At 39.6% G+C, this 23,089-nt stretch overlaps 1 protein-coding gene across 6 annotated transcripts in view; it reads right to left on the bottom strand.

Moving 5' to 3' along the window:
- Window positions 1-3,024: 3,024 nt before the first annotated feature.
- ccser2a (coiled-coil serine-rich protein 2a) overlaps window positions 3,025-23,089 on the bottom strand; it is a 76,505-nt gene continuing 56,440 nt past the window's right edge. For 4 of the 6 annotated variants that reach the window (XM_042501613.2, XM_042501614.2, XM_042501615.2 and 1 more), the window contains one exon: window positions 3,025-11,027. In XM_042501613.2, coding sequence (XP_042357547.2) covers window positions 10,293-11,027 — 735 coding nt within the window. In that variant the 3' untranslated portion in view covers window positions 3,025-10,292. Of the gene's footprint in view, window positions 11,028-15,504; window positions 15,545-17,060; window positions 17,146-23,089 lie in introns of all 6 variants that reach the window. The other 2 variants (XM_088086264.1, XM_042501616.2) reach the window with 2 other exon arrangements.

The following is a 23,089-nucleotide window of genomic DNA, read 5'->3' on the forward strand; positions in this document are numbered from 1 at the left end:
GCCCCTTAAAGGTAATCTCCACCAAGCCAAAGTTTGAATCTACTATTAAATTTAAAACACGTCTATCAAACCTGCAAAATTTGTTTTATTTAAGTAGGAACATATGTTTAATTAAAGGATGTTTAAGCTAAGGGTGGCAGATAATGCCATGACATTTTTGAGGCAGTGATAAGTACATGAACAGACAGTGCAGTGAATAGACTGAAAGCTTAATGCTGGCAAAGAGTGCAGCAGGAGTAAATAGAAAGCAGGAGCTCAGCGCAGAAATGTAATTATGATATGAAGAAGAGCAAAGCAAGCTGTGACATTAAACCCTTTGATTTCAGCAGATCTTTTTTTCTTGTGCACGACAAAAAGCCCCATTGATAATATATCATATATTAATATTAGTGAGAAATAACCATGCCATTGAGCTGTGTGCAGGACAACAATAATATTTACACATCTAAAGGCAATTTACATAATCATTTCAAGCCAAGTTTACAGTGAGCCTGGAGAAAATCCCCCAAAACAACAACAACAACAACAACAACAATCCAATCAAGGGGTAAAAATGCCTGAAAACAGACTCAGCCCAGAACACTTAGCCCATAATGCTCAAATCGCAAAAGAAGTAAATAAACAACATGAAAGCGTCAAAACAAAATACACACGCCAAACAACAACCAAGGAGGAAATCAGCCAGTGCAAGATAATTCACGTGTCAACATATCAACACAAACACTGCACACAGGGGCCAACAACTCGCAATATGCAGCTTAGCTTAAAACAGCAAGCCTACCTTGAAGAAGTGAAGGGTGATTTCGGACTTGGTCAGCGCCCAAACTGCAGACGTAGCGGTGAGGAAACTCTGCTTCCGGTTTGAAGTCCTGTTTGAGGCCGCAGCTGCTGTGGTTAAAGCTGACCAGCAGATCCAACTTCATCAGAAGAGGCTCCATGTTGGCGGGCGAGCGTATTCACATCCATGCGCGTGAACTGGAGCAGCAGCTGTCTGCAGAGAGGGCACAGTTAGCGGGGGCGCACAGCTGGCAGAGCAGGGCGAGGGCACAATTGGTGGACTAACGTACCGCCATTTTTTGAAAACGGTGCTTCGGACAGTGGAGTGGTTCAGGTGCAGACACGTGACATCACCACGCACACCTGATTTGCCGCTCAGGCACATCTAACGCTGCATTCACGTGGTGTCGAAATAATCGGAATAACAAGCTTCAGAGTGGGAAAATTAACGTGAACGCCCCCTCGAGTCAGAATAAGCATTAAGTATTAATGTCAGATATTATATTAATTTATGTATTAATATTTCAATAGCTGTAAGGATGCAGCAACAAGTCTGGCACAAAATCACTTTGGAATATCCTATAGGCCTCAAACTGTTTGTTTGTTTTGTTGTTTTTGTTGTTATTGCTTGTTTTGTTTTAACTATTATTTTATGTTAGTTTTTAGAACAGGCAAGTTATACACAAAGACATTATGACATGACAGTATAACACAAGGGAAGACTTAAAAAAAACATTTGGGAAAAAAAAAGAATTAACCAAAAGTTCAATATAGTCCCACTTTTCACTAGAGCAAGTCTTCTTCCTTGTCATGTAATGTTGTGCTGCTTTGTGATTGTTTTTCACAATGATTTTTTCCAGAAGAAATTTACTTCAAACTGTATTTTCCAGGAATCTTAGATTGGAATTTGTTCTTGATTGAGCTTTAAATCTAGATGTTTTACATAACAGTATAATTGCATTTATTATCCGGGCCAATTTTCATTCTGAATCCCCAACATTATGTTGAAAGCAGTAAATTTCAGTCTATGGAGACACCTTTTACTTACAAATGTTATTTATTAGATTTAGTCGAGTAAAGCAATATTTTAATTGTTTAAGGGGATGCACTGATTCAACAACAGGTCTGGGACAATATCACTTTGTAATATAAATATAAAGCTGTAATATAATCACTCACAATATAAAGCTTCAAACTAATATCAAAGTGTTATTTACATACTCTGAGCAATGAAATACTGCATATCTTTTTTTGTGGCATCCTTGTTGTTTCCACATTATGACATAAAGCTCATGAATACGCCAAAGTAGGAAGAAGAATTTCTCAACTGGGAGAATGAGAACCTCCAAAGAGTACAGCAATTGTTGTTGTTTTTTTTACCACATCCAATATGTTGTTTTAAATATTTAGAGTATTTACTCACAATATAGTGTGTTTTTAATTTTTTTCTTTCTTTTGATTCATCTTATATATATATATATATATATGTGTGTGTGTGTGTGTGTGCGTGTAATATTTATTTTTCAAAAAAGTTGGTTAAAATATTATGAATATTTGACTAACAGCTGGAACATACAGAATATAAAGTGAAAACTAGATGTGAAGGGTTTTACCACCCTGCTGTTAGAGTGCTCACAATAAAACTGCATAATTGAAGAGCACCAATCGTAAAATTTTATATAGTTTCCATGTCACACCAGAACGTGCACTTTCCTCAATATTATACATAAAATGACTCCACCAAACCTGTATTCTCTGAGTAGCAACCTGCAGCACTTGAACACAGTGAAAATCTTCTAACACATATTTGACAGTTTATGATAAAAGAGCCTGGCTTCCTTTCAAGAGAAAACCTTTTGCACTCCATCTCCCACTTTTCTAAGTTAATGACAGTGTCACACTACTCCTTGCGCTTGGCAGGCTGTTATCGACCCATCGTCTCTGAAGCGTGTAACCTCATTAGTAAGTGGACTATATGCAAGGTGTACAGAGGCTGCATAGTTTGTAATGAATAGAGATGAGTTATGCTACTTAGTTTCATTTATTTGACAAGAAAGGAAATGCCTTTTGCTTTAAGCCCTAAAAGCAGCCTCTCGGGTGCCTGAACATTGCTTAAATTTCTGTAAAAGTGCCCCTGTGACACCACGCTAGGGCTTTGTGTCTGCCTTTGATGTCTGCTGAAATTAATAGGAAAAAAAGGGTGGTAATTATTCCAGAAAAAACAACAAAACATCAGACAAAACCACATTAGTTTCACAATCATACTTTATTTCCATAGAAATACAACCTGTAGACAGCGAAAACAAGGAAAAGAAACTGAGAATGAGGTTTCTCTTTCATCTTGAACTGAGGTCAATGGCTTTATGTTGGCGCGTGTAAGCGTTGGCGAGGGTCTGTGATCCAGATCAATGAACAGAGTTGGCTCCCAAAGCGATTCTTTCCATCATAGGACCATGGATTTCACCTATGGCCTCTCACTGATAGCACAACACCAACTACTGCTCTGATGTTTGACATTTTGCCACTGACCTACAGCTAAGAATTTAGGGTAAACACGTCTGAAGTTATTGGTCTACATGCAAGCAATTTGAATGAAAACGACATATTAAAGTGTGACAAAGTTCCGTTTGACACTGACAGAAGATTAGCTGTAACACCCTCATCAGAACTTTTTGGTTCACCCTTTATTGCTTTCTCACATGGCTTCCTAGAAAAATATGATTACCTTTGCAAACAGAGACACACTGGGAAAGAAGAAAGAATAAAATAAATCAAAAGGTATTGTTAAAGTAAGTAGCTTTTAAATCCAGTTTAATGTTCATTCAGCATTAAAAACTAATGTCATTTAAAGTGCTTCAGATAAGAATTTTCAGAAAGCTTTATTTGCTTTTTGCATTTGCATAAAAGGTTGCTTTAGTGTAGCGTTCCCTCATGTTTTTGCTTCAAACAATATTGCACAGTATACTGGAGACAGTGCTTAACAGCCAAAAGCAGCTGATGCTTAAGATTATGTAGTGATAACTACAGTGACCTTGCATATTATGGGAAGAAAATATGTAACAATATATAACAGCTACACTATGGTATGTGCTTTATCTGTTTACACTTAAAGTGGAAATTCAGCTATGATGAAAATGACAACTGCAACTCTTGAAAGTGATGTAAAAGTACATCAATGGACTCTACGTACTGTGTCTGCAGCTGCTTTGACAACAAATATACTTAACAACAAGTCAAGTATAAGAATAGAGTTACTCTGAAAACAGACAAAGGCATATTTACAAGCTTAGGATTTTTCACTTTAAAACCATCATCAGAAGCAGGTAGTGGCTAAGGAAACGTCAGCTTCTCATGAAGGTTTTAACCCTGCATGAACTATTTTTTTGGCCACTTGGAAGCAGCAGAAAGCAGGGATACACCACAACAGATTATCACCTCATAAAGTTTATATGGGGAATGTCTTAACAAGCAGTCATTTAGCAGATATGTTACATTTGCTAAAAGTCATATTTGTGTCCACCTGTCAAGTATTTATTTTCCTTTTAGCTCTGTTTTGAAATCATCTTTATTTATTTCTTTGCAGTATGACACTGGGCAAGTGGTATAAATTGGTTTATTTATGGGCAGATTATGATGTAATGGGCCCCTAGGCTCAGATGCTTAAGAGGTCCCTTATACTCCTAGGGCAGGTGCAACATTGTGTTGATTCTCCCTACAGAAATGAAGGGCCCAAATTGCAAAGTACTCAGTGAATCTTTAGCAAAGTTCTGTAGATAAACTGAGGGGAAAGAGAAACTCTTAAAATGTACTATGATGATTTCTTGCCTGTGACATCTTCAAAGTGAATATTTAGGCTATTCCCTCAGCTTTTCTTTATTTTAGGACTTTTGGGGCTCTGTTATCAACATGATGTGAAGCCGTTTGACAAGAAATGTAAAGTTAAAAACAGCAAATTCACACAGAGGCTCTGGCTTAGGGCCCCTGAGTCCTTGGGCCCAGTAGGCCTGTTCGATAATACACCCACAAAGTTATCAGAGTTTTTTTTTTTTTGCTTTTCCTTTTCTTTTGCTGAAAGCAACTGCCTGCTGCATCCGGAAATTACATTACTGCGAGTGAACCAGAACAGTAAAGTTGTGGGCTGGAAAACAGGCCCCCAGGAGGTCAGCCAGGTTTTGAAGCCAATTTTTGTAGTGGCCAAACAGTGGATCTGCAACTCCCCGGTCTGGTCACTTCATGTCAGTGGGCCCAAAAAGTCTTTTTCTTATTGACTGACATTGGTAAGGAGACATCTGTAAATCTGTGGATACATTTAGTAAGCATAACAACTGCCTCCAAAATGAGTCGTTCCACTATGAAGATTTAATTAATTTGTTTTGATAACATTAGAAAAGTCTAGAGGAGCTGTATGGATAAGTACTGTTATCCCAATTCAAATTAGTGGAGCACTAAACCGGACGTAGCCAACCTCTGTTGTGCCTATGGGCCCAATGATACAGAAGCAACATCAATCATCTGGATAATTTCATACCGTGGAAATAGAGCTTTTTTGGCTTCATGTGCCACTAAGCAACTTTCAGATAAATGAACAGGGTCCTGCCTTCAACGCTGTATCCATTCTCTTAATACATCCATACTGTAAAACCAAAACCCCAAAACTGTTGCATGTCTAAAAATAGATACGACCTCACATTATGTCAATCACCTTTCACACTGACTCTGAAACTTGAATCTATCATTATAGTTTACAAAACTTTGATTTGATTTTCTGCATTTTTGGTATCTATCAAAAGCCTTTAGAGAGTGGTTTGACCAAGAATGTGGAAAGAAGAAAATGTGGCAGCTGGACACATCAGTGATAGGAGAGGGGAGCACAGTATCATTTTATAACTTAGATGGCTCACTTTTAACAGTTCAGACTGTGATGTTCAGGTGGATGATGATGACATGGAGGTTGATGAGGACCTCACACAGACACACAGACAGAAAGCGAAAGTGAGGCCACCAAGACGAGGACAGCTCAGTCCCTTCGTGCAACTGCAGTGCCAAATACAAGATGCAGGTAGAGAGTGGAAGCAGCCAGGGAGGTAGCTCACCTCCAGTGGGGAGAAGTAAGGGAGCAAATTTGTCTCGTATTGCGAATTTTCACAACAAATAGAGCAATAATACCCATCAGACACAGTGTGCAAGGTTTCTGTGCAAAACAGTTTGGTTTTGGTTTTTTTTATAACAGATTAAAAATATGTGTCAGAGAAAAATGGCGTTAATGTGAAAATGCCCTTACAGTGGGTAATGATTATCTGTGTTTTTCACTATGAGCATTTTCTTTTGTACAGAAATAGTCATTTGATACATATAAAAGTATAGATTATAGCAGCTTTAAATTAAAACCAAAAGCTTGAAACCACAAATATGCCTCTGTTTGCTTGTTTTTTTGGGGGTTTTTTTTGCAGTAACTCTACTACACATTATAAATATAAGTGGATTTCTGAGTTACAAGTCAAATAATGTGTCTCAATTGATGTGCATCTTCATTACATTGCATAAAAACATCTTTACAAATAAATAATGTGTGTTGAAATGCAGTCCTGCACCGTTCAGAGTAATAATATAGAGCGACCTGGCCCCTTTTCCTGTTGCTCAATGCAGCTTAATAATTTGTGAGTCTTATCGCAAAACAAAGTGAATCAAGATCCTGCATTAGAATTGATCTGAGCTACTACAGAGAGCCCAGTTGTGGTTTTGTTATAGCATAGCTAGCAAGACTGATTGGCTTGACTGCTAAACTGAGCAGGGGACATTGATTTGGAGATAGGGAATAGAGCGTGGGGAGAGAAGGATGTCACTGCCCTGCTTTCCCTGGCATGGGTTTGCCTTTGGCCTGTGGGCAGATACATCTCCCTTTCTCTCTCTCACACACACACACTTCCAAGGGAGAAACACTGGCAGCCAGAGGTGTCTGGAGACGCACATATGCACACACACAAACACATACAGCGGGCAACATTGATTTCCTGTTTGGCATTACTAAGCAGTGAGTGCCACAGCTGAGGGGATTGGGCTATTCACCGGACCTCAGCGCACACAAACAACTTTGCTGTGTAGTGTGTGTCCTTCTCTCTTATACACACTTACCCAACATTTTATAGACAAACATTCACAAGCAGAAACCAGAAACAGCTCATCCTGATCATAGTGCTGTCACTATTTCATCTCTATGTCTATTATTCGTTGCTCTATCTCCTCCCGCTCCCTTCTTCTTGTCTCTCACCGTGCATCTTTCTCATCCTCTGTATCTGCCCGTCTCTGTATTCATTAAAAGAATGGGCTTTTCTTGGCTTTGTATCGCGGTGTTGACTGCTTAGCTGGTTTGGCACAATGTTGAACCATCCAACAGGTAAACACGTCTCATCAGCCACATGGATCCACATTTACACACACTTCCAAGGTAATCTAGGGATGGCCATATTTTCTTTTTGGGCTGCAGTGGACAGATGGATCAATGTGTACTTGGAGAGCTCATTTTGTAGGAGCTACCAAAACAACGCAAATGTACTTTTAAGCACTTTGCTACAGAATTTAAAGTGTGTGTATGTAGGTGTACTGAGAGGCGTGATCTGATGTGTGTGTGTGTTCCCTCTGAGCTTCTTGTCTCTTTGAGTTTTGTCAGAGTTCCTGTGCTCTGCCTCTATGTAACTTGTGTGTCCAGATGTGTGTGTGTGTGTGTGTGTGTGTGTGTCTCTCTCTCTCTCTCTCTCTCTCTCTCTCTCCCTCTGTCTCACTCTGTCTATGTAGGGTGCATTATTGGACGCAGTAGACCGGACAGTGCCGGAGGCGTACACCAAGTGGTCACGCGGCGTGACAGAGAAGAGAGCAGAGTTGCTGTCAGAAGGCCTTTTTAACACACTGCTGCTCTCCGTTCGGGGACATTTCGGGAGCGTTTGACTGCAAAAGGGCTCCGCAAAGGAGAGATAAACACAATTCTCAAAAACTCCCTCAGAAACACCACTAAAGCCCTGAAGGCTCCCTACCTGAAAATACTGCACTAATACCTTTGATGTTCCCAAAGAGCTGTGCAGCAGAAGAGCGAGAGGAGGAGACGGGGGGGGGGGACTGCTCAGACACTCAAACATACATACACACACATGCGCGCGCACACACACCAGGCAGCAACTTCACACACCTAATGAGTCCCTGTAAGCTGATGTTTCCATGTGTGGGTCATTGAGGGAGGCAGTTCAAGGAAGACGTTTTTAATTGTCTCAAAGTTTTTTAATTGACTCCCAAATTCCTTTACTTTAATGGCATTTTTCTCAACCTGACTTTAATTTTCTTCCATCAAATAATAATTTCTTCAAATTAGGTTTTTTTTTTCTTTTAAAATGTTCACAACACATTTGTTAGCACTAGAAACAAGTGACACTTACTTTTTTCACTGGCAGATTTCTTTGTGTTGTGTCTGTCTGTTAATTACAAATTACAAGACTGTACGATATTAAAGCAGCAGTGTATAAGATTTTGGAGGATTTAGTGGCATCTGGTGGTGAGAATTGCATATTGCAACAAGCTGAAATTTCTTTTGGTGAGAATTCCCTCTGTGTTAACAGTTCAGGAAGTTTATACATGGAGCCGAAATCTTCTCAGAGGTCTCTTCCTCTCCAAACAAACAGACACAGTGATTAGAACTGATAAAAACATTGTCACATGTCAGAGACAGGCCGCTAGGCTAGCAAATGTGTGCTTACTTGTTTGCTCTGATAACATCAATCTTTATACAGATGTTATAAAAACAAATTTCAAGGACTTGTGCTTTTTAAGCACTATTTTTCTTTTTCAATGACTTTACTTGAAGTAACTCATTAATTTTCAAATATATATATTTTTAAATTAAATATAAATAAATGATGTGATCAATGTCTCTCTTTTCAGTGAAGGGTGATAACGGGTTCAGACTTCATGATATCAGTGCGATTATAGCCTGACACAGCTTTCCAAAAATATCAGTTTGGGTCATAAATGCCAATGAATGCCATGTTGGACAATCAATCATTTTATCCAATATAGTGTGTCATAGCAGACAACAACCGCCGCTGCTTCTAGGACACTTTGGTCAAAATATAAGAGAGCATTAATGCAACATGAATGCAGCAGTTTTATGTTAAAAAATCTGTGTTTTTCGGACACAGCTCATTGCAGAGGGGCTGCTAACTATGGTGGCCAACATTAAAACGGCTCTGTCTAGAGCCAGTGCTTGGTTTGTCCATTCTGGGCTACTATAGAAACGGTAACATAAACTCTAGTTGTATTTTCAGCAGATTATAAACTCAAGAAAACATACTTATCATATTATATTCTATTTCTGCCCATATATCCCCGAACTCTTACAATCTAGACCTTAAAATTAGCTTTGCTGTTTCCTCACTCTCATAATGCATCATACCTCCTGTTACTCTTCACTGTTTCCTCCCTGTAAATGGACAAAATAGTCCTGAAATAACAGACACATGGAAACATGAGTGAGCCTACACTGTACCTGAGCAAAGTTTGTGAGTGCTTTATTACGCTGCTCTTTTCTGCTACATTATGAAAGCTGATTCCTCACTTGCACACTTTCTCCTAATCATATCTCCAACCCCAGCATAGTGTTACTTTTTAGAAGCCAATATTTTCGTCTGAGCTGTATATACACCAGAGGTCAGAGACCCTATTTGCTAATACGTGCAGGTTCATGATGTAAGCAGAGCAAACTGAACTAGAAACATGTATGGACCTCACCTCTGTGTCTCTCGCCTCTCACTTTCATACACAAACACGTATTTTCATTCTGGGAGTGACAGCTGTGGAGCACTTTGACGCATTTGTTTTTTAAGTCTGCCACCCCATTCCACTTTTGCTGTTATTTTATTCTTTTTTTCTTTCTTTACCACTTTTTGTTTTTGCCTCCATCTTCCCCCTGGCCTTCTATTACACTGCAAAGGTCACATTTATGCCACCTCCATGTTTAAAACCAAATGCACCTGGGTGTCAGAGGGCACAGCTGTGTGAGGACAAGTGAACTTAAGACTTTTGAATCTGTTAACAGCCAGCGGGTCTTACAAAACAGAACTAAAGCTAACTTCTCTGAATGTTAACACATACTTTTTTCCCATCAGCAGCATTCATGTGCACGTGCAAGGCCTGTAACCTGGACAATTCTTCTTCCATAGATTCTAATCAATCTGAAAACTGTCATATGGATTGTTACGTAGATAAGATCCTGCTACATACTACATATCAATTAGTCAGTCAGGCTGGAGTTGTAGATGCTAATTTAGAAACAATACAGCAGTCACAATACCAATGTCAGCGACACAGGCAGTCCCTGAATTGTCCATATTGGTTAATGAGCTCAGTGTATGTTCCTTTGACACTCACAAATTAAAAAAATCACACTGTTATTATGGCAGGGTAGAGAAGGGGATGGATATAAATGTCAGAGTCATTCCAGTTTTAAGTTTTGATGGGTGGGAATAAGCTCCTCAGGGAATCTTTGGCTTGGGGAGGCATGAGCGACTCAGAGGGATCAGGAACTTGGTTGACCCTGGGTCTTTGGGGGTCCCCCGGTCGGGCTGCTCCAGGCTTGAGTTGGAGCACCGTGGATCCCTGCAAGGCTCCGGTGCTCTGTGATGCTCAAGCAGTGAAGTGCGACACACACTCGGAGCCTGACCCTGGGGTTCAACATTAAAGCAGGGAAGGCCTCTAGATGGAGGGGGCAGCTGCTTGGCTCGGTTAGCCAGAGGCCCTAAGAAACAGCCCGGCTTCAGAGAGGCAAAGCCACCAGTGCCCCCTGGCTTGAGTGCAGGGAGAGACACACGCTTGTGAAGGCGAGGAGGCTGCAGCATGCGAGGGCTAGTCGAACCAGCACATTTAGGAGTGACAGAACTCTGTGGTGTTGCAGCAGGAGATCTCCGGTCATGCTGTGCTGCAGACTGAGCTGCTGATGTTGGACTGTCTCTGGCAGTTACCTTCTGTGGAGCCCTGGGGCCTGGGCGACGCAGGTGGGTGCCGAGGAGATGATTCAGCTTGTCGGGGTTCGCTGGCCCAGACACATCTGCAATAAGGTCTTCAAGAGCACGATCAGTGTCTATGTGAGTTCCTTCCTCTGATCTGCTTCTTCTGAGTTCACTGTGGCCCTCGGTGGGGGGAGTTTTTGCTAGTCTTTCCTTGTGGAGGTGCTCTTTGAGGCAGGGGTTGAAAGGCTGTAGTATTTGAGGCTGCAGAGAAGAGAAAAGATGTATCAATAAGATGGAGCAGTCCGTGTATAATGAGGTACAACTCTATTTTTTTTTTCGTGTTCCAGAAATGGCTGGATTTAAAAATTCCCCAGTTTTTAGCGTCTTTGATCCCTGTGGGATTCAAGCTTTTGAATATTTTACTGCTGCAACGGAAATTTTTCAAAAAGCAAACTGGAAATTGTGCCTTTCTTTGACTTGTTTATTTACTCTTTAATGTCATAGCCCGTTTCCACTGCCAGTCTCTGAACTATTCCTAGAATGGGAGCAGCAAAGTCACAGAGGAAGCCCTGATTCAGCACTTAAAAACAAGCAGAGGAGAATAACCTTGCCGTGTGAGAGCCTGGGATCTACTGAAGTCTTTGACTCCTTTTGTGATTGCTGCTGCAGAGTGGCTTCAAAACACTCAAACTGAGAGTTACGATGCCAGCTGCCTATGCAGGAACGTGCTGAGCTCTTAACCACATGAAATTTAGACCAACCGTGGTGTTGTCCTCCACCAGCGGACATACAGGGTAAAAACACAAAATCATGAACACCTGTACGATGCAATGCAATTCAATAGCAACCCTACAACAATTACTGTCTTGGTGAAGCTTATTGTGATCAATATTTGTTGTGTTAGAGAGCTGCTAATTATCTAGCACAACGAAAAACAACAAACTACAGCTTCAAAAGAGTCGAGTTAACATCTCTCTAACACAGACACATAATAAAAGTCATTGTGATTCAACAGTTAGCATTCATCTCAAAACTCTTGTATTGAATTGATTTCTGTTGTATAAGTGGTCATGATTTATCTGTCCACTCAATACACATAATGTATTTGTTTTAGATTGAAAAATTCATAAATACTTGTATAGTGCCAACACATTCTCACTCCCTACTCAAATATGACAGCTTGGTCAGTGGCCCTATGCTTAAAACTATAATGCTCTCGGTACCCCTCCAGCATCAGTTCTGGAAGTGCCAGTTTCTGTTTGTAATATGTTACAGCATCTTTCAAAACGAACTCAAAACGAGCTTATCACAGAAAATGCAGGTTTCACCTACAAAAGGTTTTGGCAATGAAACAACTTGGTTAGGTTTGAAAAACAGTCATGGTTTGGGTTCAAATATTGTTTTAAGTACAATACATTAGGTCTATGTTCTGTGACAACTATAACCTGTTTTCTTCCAAAATTAGTGTATGTATGCAGGCTTTTGAAACATGGGAACACCTACTAGAAAAAGGCCTGGACCACTTTCCCATTGCCAGTAGATTAAACTCAAGCTGACGTTTGGTTTCTGATGGAATAAGAACTCTTACCTAACTCGTAAGGACCACTGACCAGGCTGCTGTATTTGACTCTCTGGGAATAAGACTAGGTTGAGGGACTTAAGATTTAACCTTGTTTACAGCAACTACTCTGGACCACACTTTCAGATAAGCAGCAGAATACAAGGCCAGCAGTTTTTATTAGTCCATACAACAACCAGCAGAGTTGCTCAGATCAGATAGAAAGTCGATATTGAAGGATATGTGAATATCTTACAAAGTACATGAGTACATTTCTTGAATAGCTTATGACTTCAACATTTATAAGTCCTTTCTACCAGTTCTTATGTTAGCCTTCTTAGTTTGAGGCTGAATCTGTAAGGCATTGCTGTCAGTTTTTACCTCAAGAAATCAGAGGACTGGCCTTTTTTCAATCTACGTCCTTTGAGCAGAACTTAAAGAATCTAAATCCACCTGGACACATCTAAAGCTGCTGAAAAGCATGAACTCAGTTTTAGCAGAAACATGCCCTCTGCGAGTTGAAAGTAAAGAGATCTCAGAGGATGTGAATATATAGCTGTGCAGGTCAAGCTGCTCTGTCTGCTTCCACTATCAGTCATTTATACTGTGAGTGGGAGTGGATGTCCGAGGCCACAGCTCCATCTCCTGGTCCCCTGCCACAATGCGTCCTCTAGCCTGCCACAAAGCCCTTGTCCACCTCTCAGTGTCAGTGTGTTGCTTCATGTTTTTCAAGCAATGGCATGCTGTTTTTGATGTCAAATTATGAAATTTAAGGAAGGCAATACAAAGGAATGTTCTTGCTTCTTTTTTTTAATAGCTCTGATTGGCCTGTTTTTCAAATCACGACTATATTATTAGCTTTGACATATAGTACAGCACTTATTTTCCGATTTACAAGAGTTCAGAACAACATAAAAGGCCTCTTTCAAAAAAATCACAGGTGTTACAAGAGTAAATCAACTCATACATTGTAGCCTTGCCTTATTTTCAGTTTGAGGTTCACCGTTAAAAATACTAACTGAAATGTTCATTTTTCACAAGACTGCTGTTAATATTTGATATGTTTGATTGTGAGGTTTATATTGAGTGCACGCATTCATTTATTGGCTCATCTGGAAGACGCCTCAGACAGCAATGGCAACATGCAGCCTCTATAGGTCACAGTCAATAATTATTGGCAGCTACAGCTGTCTGCGACAGATCCTAATAATTAGCAGCAATCATTCTGAGCTTTTCGCTGCACTGCCAAAAAGCAAATATCTCAGTTCACTAATGATAGCTATCACATGAATAGACATTTGCTTTCCTACCAAGAAAGATGCCAATTTGAAGCACCTGGAAGATGTCAGGCCCCACCATAACCAATCTGTTCTCCAGCCTCTCTCACCGTGAAAAATGGCTACGGGATTAGAAAAGCAACATGCAAGAATTTGAATAAGGATGTATAAATGAGCCACATTATGTCTGCCAGAAGACAATGTGATTGCAGTGCATAAGCAGATCAGAGTGGCAATATGGTGGCACTCCATTTCAAAGCTAGATTAGACTTTGTAGAATCATTTAATATAGTTGGTTGTGAAAACGGTGATTTGGATCGTGTTTAAGCGGTGTGAGAGCAGAGGATTTGTGATTGCTTTGATTTGTCTTTTGCTTGCTGTGCTTAACTGCTTTGATAGTGGAGTTAGACTGAAGGCGATTGCTCAGGATAGCAGTAACACACATTCACGTCCCATAACACAGGGGGATTCTCAAATGTTATTCCTTTCAATACACCCCAACCAAATCCTTCAAGGTGAACACCTAGAATAATAAAGCTCCCGTTCAATGAATTAAATACAAAGAAACAAATCCACATAGAGAGATTTACCCATGCATGCCCGACAGTTCTTACAGTCTTATTTCCATAGGATGGAAAAAATTAAAGGTATACTACACATGAATTGTCAGTTACTGTTTGTAAACAGTATCACCAGAGAAAGGGAAACCCCAGATTCATTTTGAAACACATTTTCTCATTTTTTTGTGGCTTCCTCTTTAGGGCCGGGAATCTTTCAAAAAAAAAAAACAGTACCATATCAATTATCCTTAAAGTGATACCAATACCAATTGAGTGAGTCATTCGTCACCCTATATGTCAACAGAGTGACATGTAGTGGACTTTCTAATGTTTTGATGGCATCTCGGCATGTTGCACTGCAATCTCTGTTAAATAAACTGTGCCCAACTTCACCACACCACAGACTTTTTGGATGGAAAATTAAGCTGCTGCTGCGGGATTATGCGCTCCACACCATATAGTCCACCCAGCCACACAGACACAGTGACAGGGCTAACTGTTAGCCATTGTTATTTAATGGTTATCAAAGTGTTTAACGGCAGAGTCGATACATTTTAGTGTGGGTATCTTTGTTGGGACCATTTAATGGCTCAGAGTTGAATGTTAGACCCCGCTGCTATGTTAGGTTGTGCTGACTAGGCAGATGTTGAACGTTTTGCTGGGAGGAGAGCAGCTCTTGAGACAGCAGCAACAGAAAGTATACTGAGTATACTGTAGTATACTGAGTTACTGAGTATACTGAGTTGGAGCGCTACAGGATGAGACTGCAGGTGCAAAAAGAATCGACTTAACCGCTTGACTGGAGATGCTTCAATACTATTTGGTACTGGGCTATTTTGGTTGATGCATGATGCTTACAGTCTGACACCTGGTCACTACCTTTTTACAAGTACTGTTCACACCCACTGTGCCAAAGAGAAAAGAAAATACAGGCAGAGTTTAGTGTCTCTGTAGATAAATACACCACCACACCCTTCAAATGGGTCTTAAGCAATGATTGACAGGATTTATTTTAGTATGAGTTTATAGATTGTATCTCAGGGAAATCCTGCACAGTATACCTTTAAAAACACCAAAGAAACAGATAAATGAAATATTAATAAAAGAATAATAAAAATGACCACCATTAAAATGTGTCACAATTAAAAAGACCAGACCAATCTTCCAAGCACAAATACACAAGACCAAAACTCAAAACCATCTGAAAATCCAAAGCAAAGCATGCACACGCAGATGTAGAAGGGCATGCTTCAGTCATGCCTCATGACACCAAACCACAGCCCAGCGTGCAGGAGGTGGTGGGGCAGCATGTATACTGCATGTTAAAACAAATGTTACTGTACCACGCTGTGTCAGTGAAGTACTGCACTAGATGCTCCACTCCTTGTCAAAGGCATTATGTGTGGGGAGACAAAGGTAGAAGAGAGAGAATATGGGAGATTCAATTTTATTTATTGAGTGAGGGAAAGCAGGGATGAGGAGAAAAAAAGAGTTAAAAGGTAGAGAGTGAGGCTGGAGTTAGATGTAGAAGAGACAGAGTTGTTTTGCTTATGAAATATTAAATCCAGAATCAACACTAAGCTCATGCTTGCGAGAAAAGGTCACATATTAGCTCAACAAACAACACATTTCAATGCAAAACATAATTACTTTATCCTTCATTTAGCGCAACCTGTGTAAAGAGTTCAATTTCTTAACTGATTGCAGAGCCAGCAATTTCTATTTTCTATTCTAAAGACATTCATTACTGACAAGAACTCTTTGCTAGTTTGTTCCCAGTCAGAGTTCCCAGTGGGAGGTCAGAGCAGTCAAATCTGTTGTTTATCATCATATATCTAAATAAAACTGACTATATTCTACTAGTATCACTACTTCTTTCCTCCAAATGTTTTTCTTCTACTGTACAGATGTTCTTCTGTGTTTTCCTTAATGAGATCATACAATCTACTGGTGAAAGGAAATGCACTGAATATTTGGCTCATATTCTGTCAAAATAGTACACCTGTGCCACATTTTTTATCACCTTCCCTCTCGCCATAAAGCTGAGCCCCACCGGGGATCAAAGGAGCACAGCGTGTGCTCTTCTCTTTGTTACTGCCTTTTTTTCCTGCTCTTCGCTCTCTCACATATGTGTATTTTCTGAAGTCTATTTACCCATTGTCTTTCCCTGCCTCCCATTCTTTCTACCTCATCAGCACAGCATAAAACAAAAGCTTTGTTGGGGGATTCACTGTTGTGACTGCATTATCATTGTTTCTGCAGGTCTGTATTTTATCAATAAAGTACAGCTGTTTTTGCTGTTTACAGAAAAAAATAGTGCTGATTTCATTTACATATCCAAAGCAAAGATCATGTTATGGCCAAATGTAGTATTTGTTCAAGAACAGGAGATACATACTCTGTTGGAACAATTATATCATTCATTCCTGTTGCTAATTTGTGCAGATACATAATTTTTTTACAAACAGCGCAGGGGATTAAAGTTAGGGTTAGAAAAGCAGGCATCTGCTGGTTTTGGAAAGCAGATAAAGTGGGCTATAGTTTCTGAGTGATCACAGCTAATAAAGGAGAACTGAAGCTATAAATGAGCAGTACAGGGAGAGGGACACCAGAAAATGAATTGCAAAGAACAAGAAGTCAGACTGTGTTTAGCAACAAACAACTGTTTTGCATGTTACTAATCTTATTCCAAATTAATCTTAAACTAGACATACAAAACAAATCCTCCCGTAATTGCACGGTGGAAAAAAAGAAAGTCTATACTACCTGGGAAAAAGATGTGTCAGTGGTTTAGAGAGTTTAAAATGGAGATAAAGTGATTTTTCAGGCTATTTAAAGACCTATGGATAAATTGTGAGAATAGATGGAGAAGAGGCTGCAAAGGATGTTAGTGACTCACTCTGTCTGCGCTGGGGCATGCTGGTACGGGTCAAGCCCTGGTGCTGTGCCTGCCACGGGGACAGCAAGGGGGCGGTCAGCACACCCTACACAGAGAAAAACACAAAGGACAAAAGGCATGACGCACTAGAACACACACACACACACACACACACACACACACACACACACACACACACACACACACACAAACATGCTCACATAGAAAACAAACACTCACAGGCATAAACACAAAGTTAATTAGTATGGATAGCGCAATTTACACAGCACAGAAAACACACACACAGGCAGGCATTCATACTTAACATTAAGTTTAGTGATCTTATCCCACGCTGTCTGACAGTATCATAAATATTCTGCATCAACTTGTTTCAACTATTCACTAAAGCTACATACATATATATGATGTTTACACTGAGTGAATTATTCAACTCAGGATCCATTCTCACTGTGGCAGCGCTATTCCCTCAAACAGAAATATTCAATATGAAGGTCTTTATTTTTTTATTTTGACTTCAAATGAAGTTTTTGGGTCTACAATTACTGCAAACCATACATTTAGATGCATGAATAATGCAAAAAAAATTAAATGAGGACTTTTGTTATTGTTTTTACGTTTATACAAGTGAAGAATTATATAATTTTTTGTCCAATATTTATTATTTGGTAGGAGTTTTGTATTTACCATACATGAGTGGTAAAAACTGTGATTCAATGGAATTTAATATATTTCTAAAAACATTTTTAAACATTTATTAAGAGCCAGTGGTATTAGAACACTGAATAACAACATACATTGTTTAAGATGTATATGGAGCTGTGTTACATCACTTTTTATAGCATAAAAGCATAGTGTTCTCTGCAGTGGACAGATACAGTATACTCTTTGTTGCATCATGCCCAGTAGAGTGAACATATGTACTTTCACTCCCAGAAATTAAAAAAATATTATTAATCTCTTGTACATGTTTTTTTCTAATGTCTTATTCATTATTCTTTTTTTTTTTTTCTATTTTTGCATATCTTGGTTTTTGAGAATACAATATTGAAGAATAGAAACAGTTTTGAGAATAGAAACAGTTTTTTCTTGGGTACTCAAAATGACAAAGATATACAAAGATAATACTCAGTAAGTATTTTATCAAATCTTTGATGGTCTATAACCTGGTCTTTGTGACATCCTACTACAGCTTACCTCCTATACCACCCGCCATTATATTTTGTATATCTGCTAATTCATAATTTAAAAAACCCAGGAGACATTCTTTCACATAATTTGACACAATATTAAACTCATTATCCTATAAAACATTCACTATCTGGAGACCTCTAGTTGTCTTAATATTGTTTCTCTCCAGGCCAGCTGAATACCAGTTTTCCTCCTGCTGTATGATTGTTTTTACATAAATATAGTCAAATCCATTATCAGCCATTCTTAGTGCCAAAAGCCTACAATCCTTCATAGAAGAGCACTCCATCACAGCAGTGCAAAAGACAAGGTGACACTGAAAAGGACACCTTTTTCAACCATCACTCTCAAAGTCGACAGGATCACTAGTTGTGAATTTGATATATGTTAACTGAATATGCTGAAGATATTTTTTTAGTCTCTTCAGCACATCTGTCTTGGGTTGCACAGACAATTTTCCAACACTTACAGTGTAATTAGTTACAGAGGGTGACATAGGTATTTATCCCCTAGGATAACAACAGCATCTAACTAAGGCACAATGTAACAGCTGGAATCACTGTAAGTGTGGCTCGTGCATTTCTACATAAATAGTGCCTTTCAGCCCATTTTCTGTCCATGTCTGCTGTCTATATGTTCATTCACCATTGTCACATTTTGTTTGACCAGCATCTGTACCTCAGTGCACAAAGATGCACCTGAATGAACACAAGCCCTTAAATTGATACCAAGCCGATCTTCAGGTTAAGTAATTCAAAGATCCCTGGCCCCCATCGGGAGAAGAAAAGTGAAGAGGCAGCAGGGCCATCATGTTAAGCAGACAGACAGACTAAAACCTTATCAAATACTACTTTTTCCCTCAGTTGTGGAGAGGGCCACTGCTCAAAAAGCACTCTAATATATAAGAGAGAAGCAGTGAATCTGTCTGAGGGAAGAACAGATAGCGAGAGATAGAAGACGAGAAGGGAAGGTAGCAACTTCCCAGCAGGACCAACCCAAGCTATTTCAGAGCCCTCCTAGTGTGTTTGCTAGAGGGGCTAAGAATGAGTTCCCCTTAGCTGTTCTCGACCATGTCCTTCCCAGAAAACCAACAACTGCTTCAGCGGGAGGTCTTGGCAGAAGCCTCCCGTCGAGGCTTCATTTGCAGAAAAGAAAACCTTTGGCAATGAGAACAAGAGACTATGTTGAAGGGCTCTCGAACGATTCTGACAGTGTCTGGCAGCTTTATTAGACCTCTGTAGCAGCTTAGCCCGTCAATTTTTTACAGTTTTCCATTGCCGTAAAGACTCTTCAGTGAAGGTCTGACAGAGATTTACAAGAGAAGGGAGACAGAAATTGTTAAAATATAAAAGTTTTTCATATTCTGTCAGTTTCATCAAAACTTCTTTCATTGCTCGCCCACCAGTACAGAGTGATATTTCTCTTCTTATCTGTGGCACATGCAACCCCTTCTTGAGGGTTGAACTATGGCCCTTGCACTGAGCAACAGCCGAAACCACCCACACATTACACCCTCCTGGCAAAGCCTCCGAGGTAGCGGAAGAAGCCCCTTTGGGACAACAGTGGAGTTAGCAGTGACAAGATCTGCAGTGCATGTGGAAATCTGAGGAAAACAAATGCAAAAAAAAAAAATTGAAAATATATACTATATATTCAGCTCTTTAAATGGAATACTGCACTCCCCACATGCCTCCAAATTAACCTTTCAAAACGCCAAAGTACCACAATAACTCTAACAAATGAACTGATCAAGGCATCGGCAGATCAACAGCTCCTTTGTTCAGCGAGTTAAAGTTACTGTTTTGAAGAGAGCATAAATTAAGTTTCACTTTCAGTTCAGTTGCCCATTGGAAAACTCTTTCTGTTTGGGTATTACTGAGCCTACAACTGGATAAATGGAACTTGGATTATATTGCATGAATCGTGTGAGAGTTTGTGAACAGATGTTTTGATATAGTTTTGCTGTTGTTAAACCCGGTCACCAGTGACTCCAATTCATTGAGAATTTTTTTAGTTTTTGGATTCCTTCTTTACCGTGGAGACATGTGGGGGAAAAAAAATAAACGTGTATTGTTCCCAAATTTAATGTGACACAGGATGAGTAATTGATAAACAAATGGTAATGGGGAGTGAAGTATTCCAGGTTTTGTATTCCTTAAACAAGCAGTATCCATACTGTATTGTAAGTCCTTAAGCTCACAAACTATATATTTAAAAGAACAACGCCTTGTGATTTGTAACAGTAATGCAAAAAAAAATGGGAGAATAACCATGTGTTTGTGGTTCCCTCTGTTTTAGGAATTAGTTTAGACTCCCTCCTTTCTGACTTAAACATATAGTTACTACTCAGAAAACACCTGGATCATTTGTGTAACTAAATAGGGATTAAAAGTATACTACGCAGGCTGGTTGGTTAATGTGTGTTAACAGTATTGCCAGCAAAAGTAAAAGTAAGCCAAACCCATTTTTTCTCATTTGCTATATTTGCATTTTTCTTCTGCAGTGTCTGTGACTTTTGCAGCTTCCTCATGGATGTGCGCTGCTTACGATCTGGCTTCTGCTCACTGCCTTTTTCTAAAGTCATGACTTCACTTTCATGCTGTGTCCAAGAATGTCCCAAATACAGCAAAACAAGAAGAAAATATAAAACATAGCAGAGGGCAGATTCTCTGTAGACACATACAACACCAAACTCATATAATGAGTCAGAAGGAATGATTGATGTAGATTAACTTCTACATTAGTCTATGTTATTTTGTCAGGAAATTCCTTCATAATATACTTTTAATAATAAGAATCATTTTTCTTTCGGTATGCCATTTTCAAGCTTGTGCATAAAAAAGTATGCCATTAAAAAAAACTTTGAGCCCTGATGACATTTAGCTGACAATATAAAAAGACCTAAAGGGACAGAACAATAATAAATGACACATAAAATAGAGCAGCTGTTTTTTGAAATATCATTCGCCTTGACAGAAATAATGACACAGACGTAGCATTAGTCGAGGCTCCTCTGATAGTGATTTGTTAAGCTACTTTGTCTGTGCAGACTCCCAAAGCAGATGGCAAAACTTGGCAAAGTAGGACAAGAATTTGAAAGTCAAGTAAAAGTTGTTCTTTGTGATCCTACAACCTTTTCATCAAATCACAACAGTAATTCAAAGAAACCATGATGCTAATCCCCTAATCCACTACACAGAGTTCCTCATGGCTTGCTATGACTAATACTTCAGGTTTGGCCACAATGTCTCACTTCACAGACTTTGGCAATTAAATCCTTACCTGCCTGGGATGATTCTGCTGCGTATTGTTTATTAATGAGTATGTGTTTATGATGGCGAGTGTTTGATGCAAGGGGGCAGACACAGGGAATGTGGGCGAAGAGGTAAAATCTGACTCTGAGAGGAGAAAAATTGTTCTTTCAACCTATAGTTTAACACTGATTACTAACCATGTTCAGCCCGCCAGCCTCTCCCTTCTCTGATCTCTCTCTCTCTCTCTTTCTCTCCCTATCATAGCAAACTGATCTGATCTGATTATATCTAAGCTAAGAAGTAGAGAGGTGACGTCGTGGAAAGAATGACAGAGACAAAAACACACAGAAAGAAAAGAAATCACTGAAGCACAATGGAAAGAAAGAAAATAACGCAGTGAGAGAGCAGGGGTGATAAAAGACATGAAGGGAGGTGTGAGAGGATAGGAAGGTGAAGAAGACGATGTTTAAAAGGCACAGAGGGAGTAGGAGGGTAGCTGTAATTATCTCCTCTATCTGCCGCTGATGAAACACTGCCTATTGTGTTGCCATTGTTTCACTGCTGCCGCTCATCTGCGTGTTTGTTTATCTGGGTTATTAACAAGGTCGGCTCCCCGGTCCTCAGTCTGCTGAACTCATTGTGAAGTCACACTGAGTGTCCCCCGCACTTGAGTACAAGGGATACATGTGCCACATCCCACTGACACACAAAGAAAACACACACACACACACACACACACACACACACACACACACACATATGCAGACAATCAGTGTAGTTTTCTATTGTGCTTCATCTGAAATCATACTGCTCATGTTTTATTTTTTGCGAAAGCAGAGACAGCAAAGAAAACATTTCTGCTGCTATGATAGCTCTAGGGAGCTATTCAAAAGGGTTATTTTTCTACAAATGACATTTAAGTAGTTTCTACTGTCACACTGCATGTGTGTCTTGCTGCGACAAGTGCATCCACTGTTTCTCTGTGTCTTGTGCATTGACAGACATACAGTATACTCATGCCATATTGTAAGATTTTGTTTTCTTTTCTTTTTTTCCGAAGCATGCTTTGGACCCAAAATTGGTTTGTAAGAAGATTAAAATGGGAAGCTGCAGGAGCTGGTGCCTAAAGCAGTTGGTTAGGATATGATGCCAAAGCCTCCCTACAGACTGAGAAGAAGTTAGATGAGTTCATCACTAATGGTGAAATTGGTTAAAGGAACAGTGTGTAAGATTTAGAAGGGCTCAGTAGCATCTAATGGTGGTCTGCAGGTTGCAACAAGCTGAAACTTCGCGATGAAGAAGATTAATTACCTACACGGGTCTTTTGCTCTCAAAAACAGAGAGTTTAGGTGATTTAAACTGGTAAAAACATTAAACTAAGTCGTTTCTCATAATAATTCAGTGTAATGCTTATGCTCTTTAGCTCATTGGAGACAGGCTGCTGGCCTAGCACCTGCTAATGAAAGCTCATCTTTTTTCTCTAGTAACTTAAGATCCCGACATGAGGAGGTTTTTACTAGAATCCGAATCATCTGCAGAGGTCTCTCTCTCTCCAAAACAAACAAGCTCACTGATTTAAGATGTTAA

This window comes from Plectropomus leopardus, chromosome 13 (assembly GCF_026936395.1).
Source record: "Plectropomus leopardus strain MGB_pleo_1.0 chromosome 13, ASM2693639v1, whole genome shotgun sequence".
NCBI lineage: Eukaryota > Metazoa > Chordata > Actinopteri > Perciformes > Serranidae > Plectropomus > Plectropomus leopardus.